Source organism: Parasteatoda tepidariorum, chromosome X1 (genome assembly GCF_043381705.1).
Source record: "Parasteatoda tepidariorum isolate YZ-2023 chromosome X1, CAS_Ptep_4.0, whole genome shotgun sequence".
NCBI lineage: Eukaryota > Metazoa > Arthropoda > Arachnida > Araneae > Theridiidae > Parasteatoda > Parasteatoda tepidariorum.
The window spans coordinates 66,840,452-66,859,580 of NC_092214.1; the positions used below are offsets into that span (position 1 = coordinate 66,840,452).

General features: G+C 31.9%; 1 protein-coding gene across 4 annotated transcripts in view; it reads right to left on the reverse strand.

Annotated features, from left to right (window-relative positions):
* The window catches only part of LOC107442210 (cell adhesion molecule 2), a 277,323-nt gene that overhangs the window by 7,777 nt on the left and 250,417 nt on the right, over nucleotides 1–19,129 (reverse strand). For 2 of the 4 annotated variants that reach the window (XM_016055710.3, XM_016055718.3), the window contains 2 exons: nucleotides 12,567–12,674; nucleotides 9,115–9,346 (listed from right to left, as the gene is read on the reverse strand). In XM_016055710.3, coding sequence (XP_015911196.1) covers nucleotides 9,115–9,346; nucleotides 12,567–12,674 — 340 coding nt within the window. The remainder of the gene's footprint in view (nucleotides 1–9,114; nucleotides 9,347–12,566; nucleotides 12,675–19,129) is intronic. The other 2 variants (XM_016055726.3, XM_071187557.1) reach the window with 1 other exon arrangement.

Consider the following 19,129-nt stretch of genomic DNA (forward strand, 5'->3'; position numbering starts at 1 on the left):
TGGATTGGTTTCATTTTCTTTTCTCAATAAACTGCTTATTTTCATGGTATGGACTCTTCGAGATCTAGGCCATTTTCTGCTCGTCCGGAGCACCTTTCAAAGGCATGAGGCTGTATAATTTTGAATCTGGATGATGTATAGCTCTTTCAATTCCGTCCCACAAATACACAATAGGACTTAAATCTGGAGACAGTGATGGCCTACGTAAGCAATAGGAATTTCCATTATGTTCCTTAAATGAATCTTATACAATTTCAATAGTATGGTAGAGCGCTTTATCCGGCTTAAAACTTTCATTGTCATTAGCCAACATGATGTACTAGTTCAACCATGATGTATAGGTGCAATGATGCAATGTCAGATTATAATGCATGCCAAATAAAAGCCCCAAAATAGTCCACAGTATAACACAAACTCACTAGAAGAACCGTTCTGAATTATTTATGTGCATAAATTATCCTAGTAAACTGCTTGCCTAGTGAAATGTTTAATGAGAAGTTAATTGATAAAGTACTACACACAAAAATATTAACGTACAAAGGCTGTACAGAAGAAAATTTATAATGGAAAAAAATGTCGCTAAAAACATATGTATGAGAAAAATTATGAAAAAATTTAATTAGTAAATTTTGAAAGAATATTAGAATTAAAGAATTAAAGAAATACATTGTATAAGTCGTCATTTAGTAAAGCTATTTCATGATATTAGCAAACTTTTAAAAGACTTAATATTCCTATTCTTTAAAAATAGTTGTTTATCAAATATAACATTGTTCCATATTTCTTTGCTTCTTTACTCTCCCTGTACCGAAGCGCGTTAAACTATATTAAGGCATAATAATCACGTCATCAAAAGTCTATATCATGAAAGTTGCTACAAAAGTGTGATCGATCAATCACGATAATTATCAACTATATGTAATTTACAAGCATGTCATTTTCATCAAATTTTAATTTTGTCTTTTTAATATGTTTCTCGTTCTCGAGTTTTCGGTTTGCTTGATCTTATTTAATCATGTAACTGAATATGTAGGAAAAGATAATTTACTACCAACATTGTTTTTGTAAGAAAGTAAGTTTTTTTTCAATATTTTTTGCAAGTTACTCGAATTTATTGTACAAAAATGAATAAACAAAATATACTTAGAAGGTAGTTTCCATGCAAGAAAATAATTATTACATAAATCTGTATATTCCCGAAGAAAAGACGAAAAACGACTTTAAGACAAATTGTGAATAAAGTTTTTGTCAGTTAGCTACATAGCTGCGTATTTCTTATTTGATTTTTTTTTTCAAAAAACCGCCTCCTGTCAAATGGTCAGAAATTGTTTTTGGAAAATGGGGGATTAAAACCCATGTCACTATTTGTCTGTCTGTTATTTATGCATCTATTTAAATTATTTATAGGCAGTAGTGGGCGAAATTATTTTCTACATTTAATTAAAATTTTAATATTTGGAATTTAAATATAATATTATAATTCATAAAGTAATATTATAATTCATAAAATTATAATATTTATAATATTACGAATTATATAAGTAAGAAAAAGTTTTCCAAAACTGCGAACATCCCTGCATATAAGTAGGACCTGCAAATTTGTATGTAAAATCACTTAACAGTTAAGCCTTAATAGTCAAGCATTATGAGCTATAAAAGTAAATGGCATAAAAAATGTGTCTGGTGAAAAAACAAATTCACTGGCATATTCAGATCTCCGACTAGTATTTTCTTTAAAAACTCATTCAGCTGTTAACTGTTTACGGAGTTAATCTCTTAAAATATACACAAATCTCTTAAGAGATGCACTTAAGAATTGTATCATATTGAAAGCGCAAGGCTCTTTTAGAAGGCTCTTTTAGTTAAGTAAGGCTAGTTAGTTTAACAAGCCTCTGTTAGCTCTTTCAGTTTAGGCTCTTAGGTAAGGCTCGTTTGTAAAACATTCCTAAATTTTCATTTTATTTTTTATTATAATAAAATTAAGGCAACAATATACTTCTTCTTCATCCATGGCATGATAGCCCTGGGGGGCAATACTTTTCAAGAATTTTCTTCCAGGTCACTCTGTTGTTGGCTATGGTCTTCCAATTATTCACTCTCAGTATGGATCTCAAGATGAATCTCTTTCTAGGCAGTCAATCCAAGTGCGGCCGGGTCTGTCCATACCTCTTGTTTCAGCGGGCTTGTCCAAAAATATTTTTTTTTGTGTTGATCGTTCTTTGTTCATTTTTATAACGAACTCTGCCTACTTAATTCTTAGGGTTTTGATGTGTTTGATTCCGTCAGGTTTTTTGAAAGCATGATAGTTCTAGATTTGAGCGTCTGTGTCAAACGCCATGGATTTGTGCTCCACCAAAAATAGCTCCTAATATCCAAGATCGCCTCCATATTTTTGTGTCATCATTCAAGTTTCTGATGAGAAGTTGAGTATAGGTCTAATAAGACAATTAAAAATTAATAGCTCAGTTTTCCATTTAATTAGGTTTGATTTCAAATACTTCCATGATACATATTGACAGTGATGATTCTTTTTTGCATTTCATATGTGATATTGATGTTAAACTTTGGAGGCCAGATTTTTTCTTTTAATAATGACGGGAACCGCACTCTCGTTCCTCGCCTCGGAAGATGCCGACTGCTTATTTACCGTTATCTGGTGGGCTCCCGTGAACCTAAGTCACGTAAGCGAGCAGCATTACCCACGCCACACTGCCAGAGATTCCCGTTCATGTGGTGGGTCACATTCACACAACAGACAACAAAGAACAACACACAGAGAGAAACAACTATGCCTTGAGAGGGATTCGGTCCCGCAATCACTCGCTTCGCAGTTAGGCACTCTGACCGCTCGGCTACCTGGCCAGCGGAGATCAAATATGTAAAGGTATCGACTTTTTCAACTTTATATGCACCAATTTGCATACCAGTAGCATAGTTTGCTATCGGTGTGCACTGCATGTAATTAATTTTGTCTTAGTTGATAGTAAGATGCATTTTACCAGCCTCTTTTTCACAGTGCAAAATATTCTTGTTTGAAATCAGAAGTTGTTCTTGCACTAGCGTGTATATCGTCGGCGAAAGAAAGAATTTGCACATATTTATGAAATATATTTCCTTTGATGTTTTTCTTGAGTTAAAAATGATCTTCTCACCATGTGCCATGTTGAAAAGTAGCCGTGAAAGAGCTGCTTATTTCTGCCCTATTTTCATTACTTCTGATTAGTCACCCTGCTTTTTGAATAAGGAAGAGTAAGTTTTACTAGCTAATCAGAGACATCACATTCCCTAATAATTCCAATGATAATTTTTTATTTATGTTATCATTAGCACTTTTGATATTTACGAAGACTTGGTGAGTTTTAATTCCAAATTCTTTCGTTTGAAACCTAATATTCTACAGATATTATTTAAGAAGTACTAGCCTCTTATGCTGATACAATATATTAGTCTAAGACTTATGCATTCTATTGTAGGCGAAAAAAAAGGAATAAAAAGTAAATCAAGAAAGGCCACTAAGGAATCACTGGTGACACATTTGTCTGGAGAAGATGAACTTTGGAGAGGATTAAATATTGTGAGATTAATCTAATGTATAATCTTACAGACACTTGCGCAAAATCATAAGCAAATAAAAAAAATAACGCGTATCAACTTTACTATAAAGCTATTGCATCCACTGCTTAGAAAAATATAGCAGTATATTCGAATTAATATTAACTTAGGGTAAGAATAGCTCTCTAATCAAGTATTAATATCTAAGCTGAAACGAAAAATACCCAAAGTATTATTTGCCATTACAAAAACTGTATAATTTATTACTATAAACACCATTTAATATATTTATGTGCTTTTACAATTAAAATTAATTGATTTTTTTGCTGCTCTTCACACTAATATATCAACTTATTTTGCTTTTTTGACAGTGAATCACGGTAATATCAGAAAGCTCCATCTTGTAGACATAACTATATGAGTTTAGAAACTTTTTCATGGTTAATATGTCTCTATTTTAATTATTTTTTACTAATTAACATTTAATTTTATATTTTCTTCTTTTAAATTATCCTTTATTAATTTTCTGAGATCTCTTCTTGTTTTCTTAGTGTGGTTATCTATGTATATATATTTATATATATCAGTAAAAGACTTTAAGAAATAAGCCATTGTTTTCAAAGTAAAGCCACAAAGTAACCAACCTCGTTTCTATTTCACAAAATTAATTAAGTTATTAAGCTACTAAAGGGTCAAATAGACTTACTCTACCATTCTAGTTTTTAAAATAATTACAAGTAGCAGAAAAATATTTAATTTACTTTCCAAGTGGAAAAGTTTAAATTTTTAAGACATAAAAATATAAATAGAATGAATTCATCTTGTTTTCAGAATAAAATAAAAATAAAACTGAAGGAAGTGTGAACGCCAATTACCTAGCCAAGCTGGGTATTTATGTCTAAGCTTTCATTTGGCGACTAAAAAAATACATTTTTTTCCCTATTTTTTGCACTAAAATGCAAGAAAATATATTTTTTGTTGTCTTCCATTTTACTCATCGTGGCGCTAATTGAAATATTTTATCTGAAGCTAAAAATATTAAACCTTTTAAAAGAAGCGAAAAGAATTTTTTTCTGAAATTTCTTTTGTTAACAGATTTATTTTAACGGGAGAGTTGTTTTTTTTTTAATATAAAATAAAGAATAATAAAAAAGTGTAAGCTGGATGTAAACTTTCGTAAAGCTACTTATTAATGTTATTTTTTAAGTTGTCATATGAGACAAACATTGGTAAAGCTGGATGAGTTAGTAGAATTTGAAATGAAATGCAAAAGTATTTAAGCTTTCTAAAAGTATATTTTTGCGTATAACAAAAGCTTTTTTTAAATGGTTAGCATATATTAGTAGTTAACAAACAAATCGTATAAATAAAACAAGCTTATAAATTTAGTTTTAACAACTAAAAAATGCATCATTAATATATTTTAAAAAGTTTTTTAATTAAATAAAAATTAATGTATTTTTGTGAACTTTTTCTATGTGTCTTAATCTGCTTTGAAATAGTATGATAACTTCTTCAACTAAGAGTTATAATTTTTTATTAGTTTGCTTTAAAAAAATTCAAAATGAATTTAAACTAAGGATTTAACTTTCGTATATTAAATTTAAGAATAAATCTATATTTATTTTGAAGAGAAAGAGTGGAATTTGCCATTGATCGTTTCGTAATTCTTTTTGATAAGTATTAAAATCTTTAAAATAAATATTAGAGCAATCAAGCATTCCTAAGACAAATTTTATGACACTCAATTTTAATTTATGTGTATTCAAGTATGCTCTTTTTTTTAAATATTCTTACTCAATGCTAAAATATTAGTTATGAAGTAAATATAAACAAATATGAGGCTTACGAAAATAGAAAACAATTTATAAAGGCAGAAATGCTGCATTTAACAAAAGCAAAATATTTTGGCTCTATAAAATGTTACATAGTTCATACATGATATTGCTGATCACCGATCAATTTAGTTACTATAAGAATTTAGTTACTATAAGAAATGAACGAGTAACAATTTCGAAACAAGGGAAATAAGTTTTAATATGCTAACTTAGAATTATTTTTGCTTATTAATCATGAAATTTTGATATTCTTATTGTTCAATTTAATTTATTCGTAATTTTTGTCTTTTCATAAAAATTTATTTGTAGCAACTGGGAAGATACCCAAGGCGTCACTTGCCAGCTTAGATGGACTTACGTCAACTGATAAATTTCATGGATGGGCAACTCAGAAAAGGAAAAGGGTCAGAACTACCAAAATATGGTTAAATTTGCTATGTTTCGGACTCAATATGAACACCAAAAATCTCATTAATTTTTACCGAAGTGCTTTGGTAAGAGTTTTGGTAAAATCAATAATAAAATATGGTTTTACAATATGTGATAAAATTTTGTTAAGATTTATTGAAAGATAACTGAGAGCGTGGTAGAAAATCATTTATTCGGTAAAATCTATTTTTCTGTTTTGTATATTTTAATAAATGGGAGGTAATAAGAAGTGTAATTTAAAAAAAAAAAAGAATTTTTGGTAAACTGTTACCACATGAACGGAATAATTAGTAAATAAATGGTTTAAATATCGTATATTTTTGTTTTATTAACCAGCGTTTTTTTTTTATTTTATCAGAAATGTCATTACCATATTATACGGTGATTTTACCAGAATTTTCTTCTCCACGTATCTTGTATGTACCCTTAATAACCATGTTTTGTTAATTTTTTTAATGCAAACTGAATCGAACGAAAATTAACCGTCAACTATGAATTTTATTAGATAAAAGGAAATATGAAAAGGTTTATTACAATTTTACTGGAAAAAGTAACACGCAAAGGCACGATTGGTTTCCTCTAAAACCACTGCATCAAATACAGTGAACTCTCAGTTATGCACCGGTATAAGGGACCAAGAGAAAAAAGCGCATAAGTGAAAAACTTCAAAATTCTAAAACGCAACGTAAATTGCAGTGACAATATGAATAAATATGTTTCTAAAGATTAAATGTTAATATTTTTACTGTTTTGGTATTACATACCTTAAAACAATTTATTTTCTTACAAAATAATCTTAATACATGTTTGTATTTGTTTTTGCCGACTTATTTCAAAAACAGTTTTTTCCAGTTCATATAAATGGGATAAGGGGGAGTTTCAGAAGTAAAATTAAATTGTTAATAGTCACGAACAGTGTCTAAAGCTTCCAATACTGCTGTGTGATTTGGAGGAACTATATTATCCTCGTCAGTATCATCCACCACGTTCTCATAGTCCACAAGTTTTAGTTAGATATAAATGAACAGTTCTTCTCAAAAAATTTGAGTTTTATGGGAGGGGGTGAAACATCACATGATAAATTTCTAAGAAAAGTACTTGACGTCATTATATGCTGCACAATAAGTTGTTCGATTACTACTGTCACTAAACAGATCACCTCCTTTTATTTAGTCATAATGTCCATCTGACTGCAAGTAAGTGATCGCGGTGTCTCTCATCTTTCGTATTCCTGGTGTCTTTTTTTACTGCAAAACAGCATGGGAGTAAAACTAACCTCTGGACAAGAGGAATGGTCATTTTCTAAAAGATGAATGGGCTTTCATTGTTCTTGGTGTAACAGATAAGACACCCTATTCAAAATTCTAGAAAGAATGTCTTTCCAGAAACACGAAAATGATAAGGTCACAGGGGGAAGCAAATTCAATAGGAACTAACAACATATATTTCTTTTTATTTGTAACAAGGATTGCTTATTTGCTTCATTTTTAAGTTAAAAATTTTTTTTAAAAAAAGAAAAACTATTTAAAGGATTAAAATGTTAGCCTAAAATTTCGGCGCATAATTGAAAAATTTATTTTTAGAGCGACTCATAAACGAAGGATGTTTATCATTATTTTCCCATCTAATGTACTGGGACCTATAAAAATCGGCGTATAAATGAAAAAGGTGCAGAAAAGAGGTGGTGCATAAGTGAGAGGTCACTGTATTTTCTTTCTGCATTTAAAAAGTGAGAAGTAATATTTTATATTCCTATAAAAGTAAAGTGATATTTTTTTCTTTGAAAATTACGCAAAAAGGAGTTACAAAATTGTGTTTATTTTATGGTCGTTTAAACATAATTTGTTAGAAGCACTGTATCTAAATATAACACTGATTTAGAAACAAAACAGTCTAAACTAAACAAAGCAGTCATCCAACAGTTATCCAAAAAAAGAAAGAAAACTGAAACTGGATCAAATTAAATAAAAGCGAAATTATGCACGAAATATTCATAAAATTAATAATGAATACAATTGACATAACCGTATGACTTAGAACCAATAATTTCTGAGGTATGAAGATTCTACCAGACAAGACCAGGACATATATTCCCTGCAGAAACTGTTCGGATGTCATGTAAACACCGAGACACATTTTCGAATACCCAGAATTCACACCATCATGTTCTAAAATCAGGAATGGTGCCACTTGACAATCTTATATCTGTTCTCTATACTCAAGACAAAGAATATATATCTTATCCGTCGTTGAACAGCCGACCCAATTTTGGGTTTACAACTACTAATATTCAACTCAGTAGCCTTGTAATTTTGAACCAATCCAGAAGACAAGGAAACTCTTGGATCAGTACCCCCAGAGGTTTTAATTTGTTATGGGAACATGGAAGACTTAGCGATTCGACAGATTTAACGTGTAATCAGGGACAATTTACTACACGAGGAGTCTTCGGCCGGCAGGAATCGAACCCTGGAACTCTTGGACATGGACCCAGTGCCCTACCAACCAGGCTATCCCAGCCTTAAAGAATATATATTTTATAACCGTCGTTGAACAGCCGACCCAATTTTATGGGTTTACGACTACTAATGTTCAACTCCGTAGCCTTGTAATTTTGAACCCAATCCAGAAGACAAGGGAACTCCTGGATCGAGTATTGGGAGAAATTTTGCCTCCGTGGATGACTTTTTGATGGAGCTAACTCGCATTTACGTTACATGGAGAGGAAGATCACGAGAACCTCAAACGGTTAGCCTGACGGCAAGGGAACACCTATGTAAAATTATATACCTATGTTAAAATAATAAATTACATTTATTTTTTAATGAATTCGCCGCAAGTAAATATTTTCCTTGCTTAATGAGCAAAAGTAAACCTTTTTTTTCTTCAAAAGCGTATAAGTCTGCAAAGCGCAAACGCATCAACGGGTTTTGAATCACTTTCCATTAGCTGTTTACATGAGTTGGGAGAGACAAAGGAAACAGGTGTTTGTTGTGAGCGGGGGGGGAATGGGGTTACTTATGGTGTGAGGAGGGACTCTCTGTTAGGAGGCAGGTTGTTTTCCTAGCAATATTTCCACACATTGATGGAGTTAACCGGTTCCTCCAGAATAGGTTTACATGGGGATCTATGAGAGCTGGTTTTCTTCACCACTGAAGATGACGGTCGCAATCATACTTTCAGTGTTCTTTGAGAATCCATGGGCACGAAATCAACAACAATTGTCATAATCTCATACTTCAATATCACATCCTTATCCTAAATTCTTATTAAAAATAACTATATGAAGACTTACTTCGACTCATGTTTTCGCTAATGTGTAGACCAGATGTCTGTTGTCTTCCTCCAAAAACCATTTCTTCATTGCTCATAGTATAAATACGTGATATGGTAGCTGTGCATTTGAGCTTCATATTGCCGTTTTGAAAATGTTGACTTGTCACAATAAATTTAAGTCCGAGACTTGATGTCTCTAGCCCATCTGCATGGAGTGTAGTGGAATATTCTGTTTCATATTCTGGACCCACCTAGAAAATTGTAAACTACAGATTTTAAAATATATTTTTATTATAAATGTCTTATTATAAATATATATTCTTATTTTATATATAAGATTTTTTCATATTGCTTATTTTTAAAATTCATGAGCAGGAGAGGTGAGAGGTTTTGGATATTGGGGTGGTATGGGGCGCTTTTAATTTGGAGTAAAAAAGAATATTTTTTAAGAAATAATTTAGACACTGTCATGATATGGAGTAACCACAGCATTATACTTATTTACGTTTATTAGTTGGGCAAAGGCTCTTATGTATTTTTGTGACAAAAAGCTATTTTACAATTACCTTCTAAAAAAAGAAGTACCTTATCCAACTGTTTTTTTACAGACTTTTTCTGTATATTTGACAGCTTTAAACTACTTTGTTAATAAAATGGTTTTTCACTGTTTTTCATCTTAATCATCAACGGATAAAACCGTCATTTTGAATTCTGGCTTTTGCACCCAGTTTTACTTACTGTACGATAACTCTACTTTTCTTAAATCATTTAACTAATGTGTTCTTTGTTTGCTCTTATTTTTCAGCAATTATTTGATGATTTTGAAAATCCTATAAGTTAAGATTTTCAAGATAAAAATAGTTTACAATTTTTTTCATGCCGAGTCAATAGAACTCTGGTAGCTCAGGGGACAGAGTCATCACGTCCCATTGAGGTGACACAGGTTCGAGGCTCTAGACTAGTTGACCGAATGCTGCTTTTTGCTTGCATCGACCACTTTGTTAATTATGCTCCATCTCAATATATAATTTACAATAGCATAGAGTATGGCTCCAGGCAGAAACAGAATTAGACTTTCCAATTTGAAAATACAATTTAAATTTATGAGAGTTGCTAACGAAAAAGGAATTTGAAATTTTTTGCAGAAAAAAATTTTATATGGGTTATTCTCACAAAAACAATTATTTTTATGTCAATAATTTTCATTAGAGGACAGTAGCTTTCGAAACAAAGCTTAACAAAATACTGAAATTTATAATTTTTTATTGAGCTTTACTATGCCAATGAATCACTCGCTTGTCCTTACTGTTAATTTGAAGATAAATCTTAATAATAAATCTCATGATAAAGGAGATATATTAACAAAACTGTATTTTTTATTTTTGAATACTGAAACATAGGTTTTAGAAATTTAATTTTAATTCAGTTTCTGACAAAAAATATTGCTGCAACCCAATTGTAAATGTTGTTTTCAGTATTATTTCCTGACAACAATGCATTAACCACCCATATAACTGCTCAGATTGAAAACATTTTAAGAAAATCTTTAGTGGCTTCTATATTTCAAAATATAATAAAATTATAGCATGTTTTTTATGTAGAAGCTTTGCCTCTGGGGTATATTTAAATACATAAAATCAGGTTACAATTTTACATTTATCTTTTCCTTATGTCTTTTTTAAAGTAAAATATGTTGTTACATAAAAAGTGAATAACTATAATCGGCTTTCTTATGTGATTATATTTGTATTACATTGAATTCAGAAATCAATTAGAACTAACTGCTATATTTACATTTTACCAAGTTTAACATTTCCTTAATGATGTAAAACAATAAGGAATTATGTTAGAGAAAGAAAATGATTCAAGACAAGAGAATTATTCAAATGATGAGTTTCTACTGTTTGTTTTTTCTTATTTTCATTCTTAACTATACCAAAACAGGCAATAAAATAAAAATTCTACCACCTATTAAATTTGAAAATCTGACTAAAACATGCCAGTTCCCAAACCTAGAAATGCTACTTTTTTAAATTTGCGTTTTCCTAATATAGATTCTAAGTATGCTCTATATGTAGCTGTAATTTTTGAAGTCCATGAAAAACAAATAATTCAAATAAAATATAATTCCTCATATAACTTTTGACATTAATTAATTTGTTTAGATATTGTAAATTTCCGACAAATTAATTAATGTCAAAGCATTAACTTTTCAGTTTTTATCTGTGAATAAACAGTTTAAACTTTTTTTATTAATTTGGTGAATTTTAACAATTTATGTCCCATACTAAAGCTCGCATGTTTCATAAGATACTATAGTTGCGAGTATCTTTATTTATCTTCTAATTTATTTTTAAGAGAATCACTGATATTTAAAATAATTATTTTGCTTAACCAAATAAAAAATGCAAAATATCTCTTAGATATGAACTAGTAAATAATAAAATGCGTTCCTTATTATTGAGTTACATCTCGTATACCTTAAGCATTTCTATTCTTCATTCTAGAATTTCTTCATTCTAGAATTTCTTCATTCATAAATCGAAGATATATTTTTTAAGGATTTCAAATTTAAAGCTCAAAATATTTCTTAAAATATTTCTTTTCTTCACCCTATGAATAAAAATACTGTACCTGAACATATCGTATTTAATAACCACAATACAAATCCACTCCATTCCTTAGACTTCAACGGAAAAATGCACTGAAGAGCCAAAAAAACTGGTATACCTGCCTAATTTCGTGTAGGGCCCCGCGAGCACGCAGAAGTGCCGCAACACGACGTGGATTCGATCAATGTGTGAAGTAGTGCTGAAGATAATTGACACCATGAATCCTGCACGGCTGTCCATAAACCAGTGGGAGTAAGAGGGGGTGGGGATATCTACTGAACATTACGTTGCAAGGCATCCCAAATATGTTCAATAATGTTCTTTTCCGGAGATTTTGGTGGCCAGCGGAAGTGTCTAAATTCAGAAGAGTGCTCTTGGATCCACTCTCAGATATGAACATTATTGAACATAATTGGGATGCCTTACAACGTGATGTTCAGAGCATATCCCCACCCCCTCTTACTCCCACTGGTTTAAGGACAGCCGTGCAGGATTCATGGTGTCAATTATCTTCAGCACTACTTCACACATTGATCGAATCCATGCCACGTCGTGTTGCGGCACTTCTGCGTGATCGCGGGTCCCTACGCGATATTAGGCAGGTATACCAGTTTTTTTGGCTCTTCAGTGTAATTGGAAAAAAAAACATGCTTAACACATTTTTTTTCAAACATAAAAAAGCACTATAAAACTTACTATCGATTGTGAGGGAAAACATCGAACAAGTAATAAAAACAAAAATGTGATTAAATAAAAGATTAATTGGATGCATTCAGGTGATGATAGGTAGGGATATTTGGAATGGGACAAATTAGAGATTGACACCGAAAAATCAGGTATAATATATCAATCAGAATACCTCAGATGATAAAGGGCTGAAGTCCACCTTTTTGAGATTTTCATTTTGCACCATATTTGTTGTTGTAACTTTGGTATGGGTCTTAGGTTCAATGTCCCCTCTTGCAATCTGAACAATAAAAAATTAACTTAAAACATAAAAGGCCATTTAAATATAACATTTTCATGGCATGGTTTTTATGAAAAAATCAAAAGTGGACTTCAGTCCAAATATTTTCTCCTGATGTGTAAACTATTCTTTTAACTATTATTATTTTTTTAAGTACTGTGCAGAAAATAATATTAAAATATTGTATAGAATCTTCATGTGTGTAGAATCATTTTGTGAAATATTCTAAAATATTGTGTAGAATTATTGTGTTAAATATATTCTGAAATATTGGGTAGAATTATCGTGTTAAATATAGTCTAAAATATTGTGTAGAATATAAAAATTGATAAGAGATTTCAACTGTGTATGTATGTAAAAAGTTGTGCATGGGTATCTAAAAAATCAGATAAGGGTCTAAATATGAAATATCGGAATTGCTTTATAGATTGAAGATTTATTTTTTAACTTTCTGAAATCAGCAGCTTATATTTATTCTAAGCACAAAATATAATGAGTTAAAGTCTTAGACATTCAAGTCGCCAAATTATTATTTAATCTGGTGGTTATGCTTCCCGTCTCACAGTAGCTGTATTTCTAATCTCATCAGATCACTGTGTTTGTTGAACTATAATATCACAAGTAAATCATTCTAAAATGTTACAAGTCCAATTATTGCATTTTTATAAGATATTTTATAAGTATTTTGCAAGCTATAGGGTCAACCCGCTTTCATTTTCGGAGTTTAGTTTTCTCCATGCCATTGATCAACCGTTGGATGATTTCTCTATGACACGGAAAACGTTTGTTTATTGCCTTATACATAGAACTTAGTATTGTTACTATGTCATAGTTTTGAGTAATGATCTTTCCATATTACTTTGTGTTGTTCGATATATATATATATGTATTTTTTATTTTTTTGTACACTTTTATTCTGTTAGCAGTAGTTATTTTTTTATCTTAAATTTTATTTCTTCTCCTATTATNGGATTATATATATTGGAGATTGATAGAGCACAATTAGAAAAACACAAATCATCGCATGTAATCCATGATCCGAACGCAAGTTTAACACTATTGAGGGCACCTCTAAGCAACTGCTATAAAAAAAGCTATTCGTAGCAGCTGTCATTATTCGTTCCTTGGATCACGGATGAGTTGGATGTGTACTCAAATCAGGAGAAGGCCGAGAAGCATTAGACTTTACACAGCTGCTGATGTCAATGCAAGGGAAGCTCAAATAATGTACCGATAGCATGTTCCAACAAGTTGTATTTCTGATAAGAGGTCATTTCAAAGACTGCACCAAAGACTCTGCAGAAATGGGCTCTTTTTCAAGCTGCATGCATATTTGCGGACTTGGCAGGAATGTAATAACGCCACCTATAACAGACGAGATTGTTTATCGTATTTAGAGAGAGACCGCACAGTCCCAAGCCGTTCACGTCTTCCGTAATATGGTGTGGCGAGTGCTACGATACAAAGAAATGCATCCCTGCGATGCGCAGAGCATTCAGAGCCTGGAACCATCTGATTACCAGGGACGTATCAATTTTACCTCGTGGTTTCTTGGACAGATGGCTGTAGACACGGAATTTTATGCATATGTGTTGTTCCTTGACGAATGCACATGTGTTTCTGATACGATGTCCCATGAAGTCACACGCGAAGGTATTTCGAATATCCACAACTATCATGTGTTGGTAACTGAAAACCTGTACGCAATACTCCCACTTTCATTCCAGTGACGCTTCGCGCTATATTTTTGGCCGGAATCATGCACGATCCTCCAATTAGTACATGCCTACTGCCAACACGCCTGGATGGAGATTCATACTTATTTTTTTTGCAAGAGGTATTTTTTTGCCAGAACTATTAAACCATGTTCTAGCACACTCCACCCGACACATGTGATTCCTAGATCACGGAGCAACAGCTCATCGCGGTGTGGGCGTGGGTAACATCTTAGATATGTGTCCGGGGTGATGGATTGGCCATAACGGTCTAACCAACTGGTCGGCCCACTCACCGCGGTTCCAGACATGATCGGATTTATCATATCTGGACTGTTTCTTCTGGGACATATAAATAGCCTTATCTACGACGATGGTCAATAGATTCTGTTAAAGGCCTTATTGTCCAGATAGCCGTAGTTTCTGACACGATAATAGAGATGCCTCGTGTTTTCACCAATATACGTTGGTCACTCCGTTGACAGTGTGATGCCTGCGTTAATGTTAGTGGCCGTAATTTTGACGGGTTCCTGGGTTGGGGACAGGTTTTGTTTAATTTTATTTTTCTAAAAAAATGTTTTTATTCATTTTATCTCTGTCTGTCTTGTTTTCCATTATTTCGTGCCTCAGCATGCTTCGTGCTCTGGCGCTTTATGACTTGCGTTCCGACAATGGATTGTAAGGTGATTTGTGCTTGTTTGGTTCTGATCTATCACTCTCTAAAAATTAAGGATGAAGCAAAAATCGATCTCCATTTACTAACAATAAGAAATAGTTTTAATTTTTTTAAAGGTTGATACCAAAAAAAGACATTTTCTTAATGCTTGTATTTCTGGTTATTGCGTTATTTGTCTGCAAAGTATATGTAATTGTATAGCAGGAAATTTCATTTGGAAAAAGCTTTAAAACAGACAGGAATCAGAACACCATGAATTACAATTGCATGTTAGTTTTTCCCCTCAAAGTAAAAAGGTTTTATTTTTAAATTATCCTCAATTTCATTTCTTCTTTCTAATTTCCTTTTTAGAAGCATCTGTTCTTTCGACTTTTGGGCAAAATTAAAATTATATATATAAATATATCTATCTATCTATCTATCTATATATATATACAGTATTCTTACTTTTAAGTTGTCAATTACAAACTTTAAAACAATTTGTCAAAGCTTTCAAATGCATAAACTTTTAAACTTCCTTTAATAAAGCGTGGAAATGCAATAATTACGCACATAGTTGGTTTACTTTAATTCCTTTCGGAATTATTTTGAAAGGCTAATTTGACAAAGTTGAATGTTAATTTCATTTGATATGAGTTGTTAAAAATACCAACCCCCTTAATGGAAACTTTCATTAGAAAATGATTTTGAACATAAACTTTCTCTAGAGAATAGATTTTATTAATATTCGGAAAATTGTTCTGAAAGATGTTTCATAATTCAATATACTCATATTAATATGGGAGAATCTAAAATAAGCTTGGTGTGTCTTTAATACGCTGTAGTTAATGAGATCGAATTAAATGCTTCATTGTTTTTTAAAGGGAAAGCCGATCATTCAAAGTATCACAGATTATTTGCATTAAATCGAACTTATATGAGCCAAAAATTTAATACTAGATTGTTTCAGGAAGTTCCACTTTTCTACGAAATATTATAGTAGAAACTACACTCAAGATCATAAATTAAGGATAATTCGGAATCACACGGAAATTGAACCCTAAAATAAAAATTTTGCTTGTAGAATAATCACACACATCTTCTAACATAATATGACAATTTTCAGGAAGCCGTGAGATAACTCTGATAGTAAGTCATAACGACAAGAGAGTAATAAAGGGGTATATAAGGAAGGTGGGAAGAAGTAAAATTGTTCACCGGTGTTCTGCGTGTCTCTCAGTGCTACAACCGATGAGTTTTGACAAAGAGAACGCATATGCAATACATTTACGCGGTAAAATTATCAGCAGTCTGGAATGTGGGTGTAATCAAATGTATGTAGCCTAGGATTTTGGAATTGCATGAAGTGCCATTTTTAGACTTTGGCTTCGATTCCAAGACGGAGGAATTGTCAGTAGATGTTGCAGTTCATGTCACCCCCCGTGTGAGAACACCAAATAAAGACTGGTATTTGGCAGTAACTACCAAAAAAAAAAAGCAAACGGAACACAGCATCCGACCTGTCTTGTCAGCTATCTGCAGGCAAATCGTATACATATGTTTGGTAAATTTTTTATCTATACGCTAGTAAGCAACTCACTACCACCAATGATTAACCTGGAGTAAGGAACATGCATTGTGGACATCATAACATATTGCTTGTGTGATTAGTCCAGGTTTAGCTTGCAGACTGATTTACGCCGAACTTTCATATGAAGACAGCCTGTTACCTGTTTCCATCAAGATATTATCATTGAACGACACCGTTGCTGTGGTGCTGGATAGCTAGTATGGGGGATTAAGCTGGGCTGCATGTCCCATTCAGATCTGCATGTTCAAATCAGGACTATGAAAGGCTAAATTTATCAAGGCGTATCGTTCTGGAAGAACATGCACGTTTGTTCAGTAATGTAATGGGCGTACAATTCCTGTTTATAGATGACTTGTCCTCTCCAAGCAAACTTCATAAACCAATGCCTTCAATCTGAGAATATCACCCATATGAAGTGGTCAGTATCTCATAAGTTGGAGCTTGTTAACCACCTCCTACATGTATACCGCAATCTCAGAGGGCATTCTTTTCTGAGAGCAGTAATCTTCTCGATGATCAGATCAATAATTTTATACTCAGCAAGCCTAGACGTTGTATGGATTGTATTTCATTGCAATCCAATGTATAATCATCACAGCAACCATGAAATATTAAGTTTTTGTAATTGTGGTATTTTTTATAAAGCACCATAGATTTTACAAATACAAGAGCATATTAATTTTCGTAAACATTAATAATGAGACCTTAATCCCACGTATAATAAACGTTAAAAATAACATTTGAATAAAAATTTTAGACTTATTTTATCAGTCTCAAATTATGATTTGCTATTCTTGACATAGTTCGCAAAAATAAGACCCTCTTCCTGAATAAGTTGTGCAAGCTTCATGAGCCCAGTCTTTACAATCTCCACATTCAATCCAATCTTCTAGCGGTGGGTCCTCATAAGGCCCCCCACAAGCAAGACAAAAATACTCTTTTAAAATTTTTTTCTAAGAAGCTCTTTGTTTTTTAGTTTTACTTGGTTTACTTGTCGAAGGAAGATTTTTTTAATTTTTTTTTTGAGCAGCAGCATTGTTACTAAGACGTTTCTTCTTTTCTTCCTTTTCCATTTGCATATTTTTAAATATCAATTATTTTTAAAATCATATTTTCTACTTGCATATTTTGCATATTTTTTCTATTTGCATACTTGTTAAGACTTCAGCTCTTTCATTTTTACAAAATTCAAAGTAAGTTTTGAACGGTCCATAAACGCAACGGTCCAGAGGTTGCATGCGATGAGTTGTATGAGGAAGCAGCGATACAAAAATTACATTATTTTTTCTAGCATATTCAAGGGCCTCAATGTATTTGTGAGATTCATATACCCGCTTTGCCCAAAAGCATATTTTTTACTAAAAAAATCATAACCTTAAATAAAAAATTTTTTTCAAAAATTTAACATCGTAGTTTATAGGGGAATAGTGTTAGAATAATATAATAATATTGACAATAAAAAAAATAAGCCGGCTTTCGACTAGCCACAAGTTACATACCTAGATTTTTTTTTAATAAACTTATTAATTTTTTTATTTTGTGCTTGGTTACGCCATATCGCTTTACTTCTGCTCCGCTGGGACTGATTAAAACTCGTGAGTATTCGGGTAATCACGGCATACTTAGATATCGGCACTTGCGTACCATGCGGCGGGATACGAATGCCTACCCGCTTTAGGCTACCCTCCCCTAATTTAAAATTTTAGTGGCTTAACATCGTATCGCTCTTGGGCCGCAATAGTTGCACTACTCAAAAAACACGCATTTTGGACTAAGAACATGTGTAAATATGAAAATACACATTCTTTCATCAGCAATACTAGCACAACTCATAATTCAACTAAAAGATAATCTTCGTTTAAGCAAACTAAAACATTTCTTAACATTTCTTCATAAGCAAACTAAACATTTTTTCAAACCCACTTATCTCAAAACAGGATTTTTTGAGTAGTGCAGCTATTGCAGCCTATATATATCTCATTGTTCAAAAGAAAATCAGTTTCAGAAATTGAAAGAGTTGTTTGAAGTAGAAAATAAGAAATCTAATGATATCAACATTATGATTAACTGAATCATAACGTTAAATTTAACATCTTTTTAGAAAAATACAAAAAACCAAGATCAGAATAATTTATAAATAACTTGCACATTAAAAGTAGTAGGTGTGAAAAGAAATCTATTACTCTATTTTTTCATTATTTTAGAGCATAATACCGCTATAACTCTTTCAATATAACTTCTAATGCTTTTGGGTAAGAATATTTTTCATACCAAACACCTTTTCAAGTTGATTCAATACTTTTTCTTTTACCCACTGTTTCCTTAAAACATCTTGACATTTACAATTGGAAAAAATTGCTCTTTCAAGGTTGTCAGAAAGGGGCATGTATCAAATGCTTCTCAAAAGGTCGAAAGCGTATACTTAATTTAAGGTATTTTTCAATCATTTTTATGAACGAGAAAGGAGAAAATACTTTCACTTTATCATCAGTAT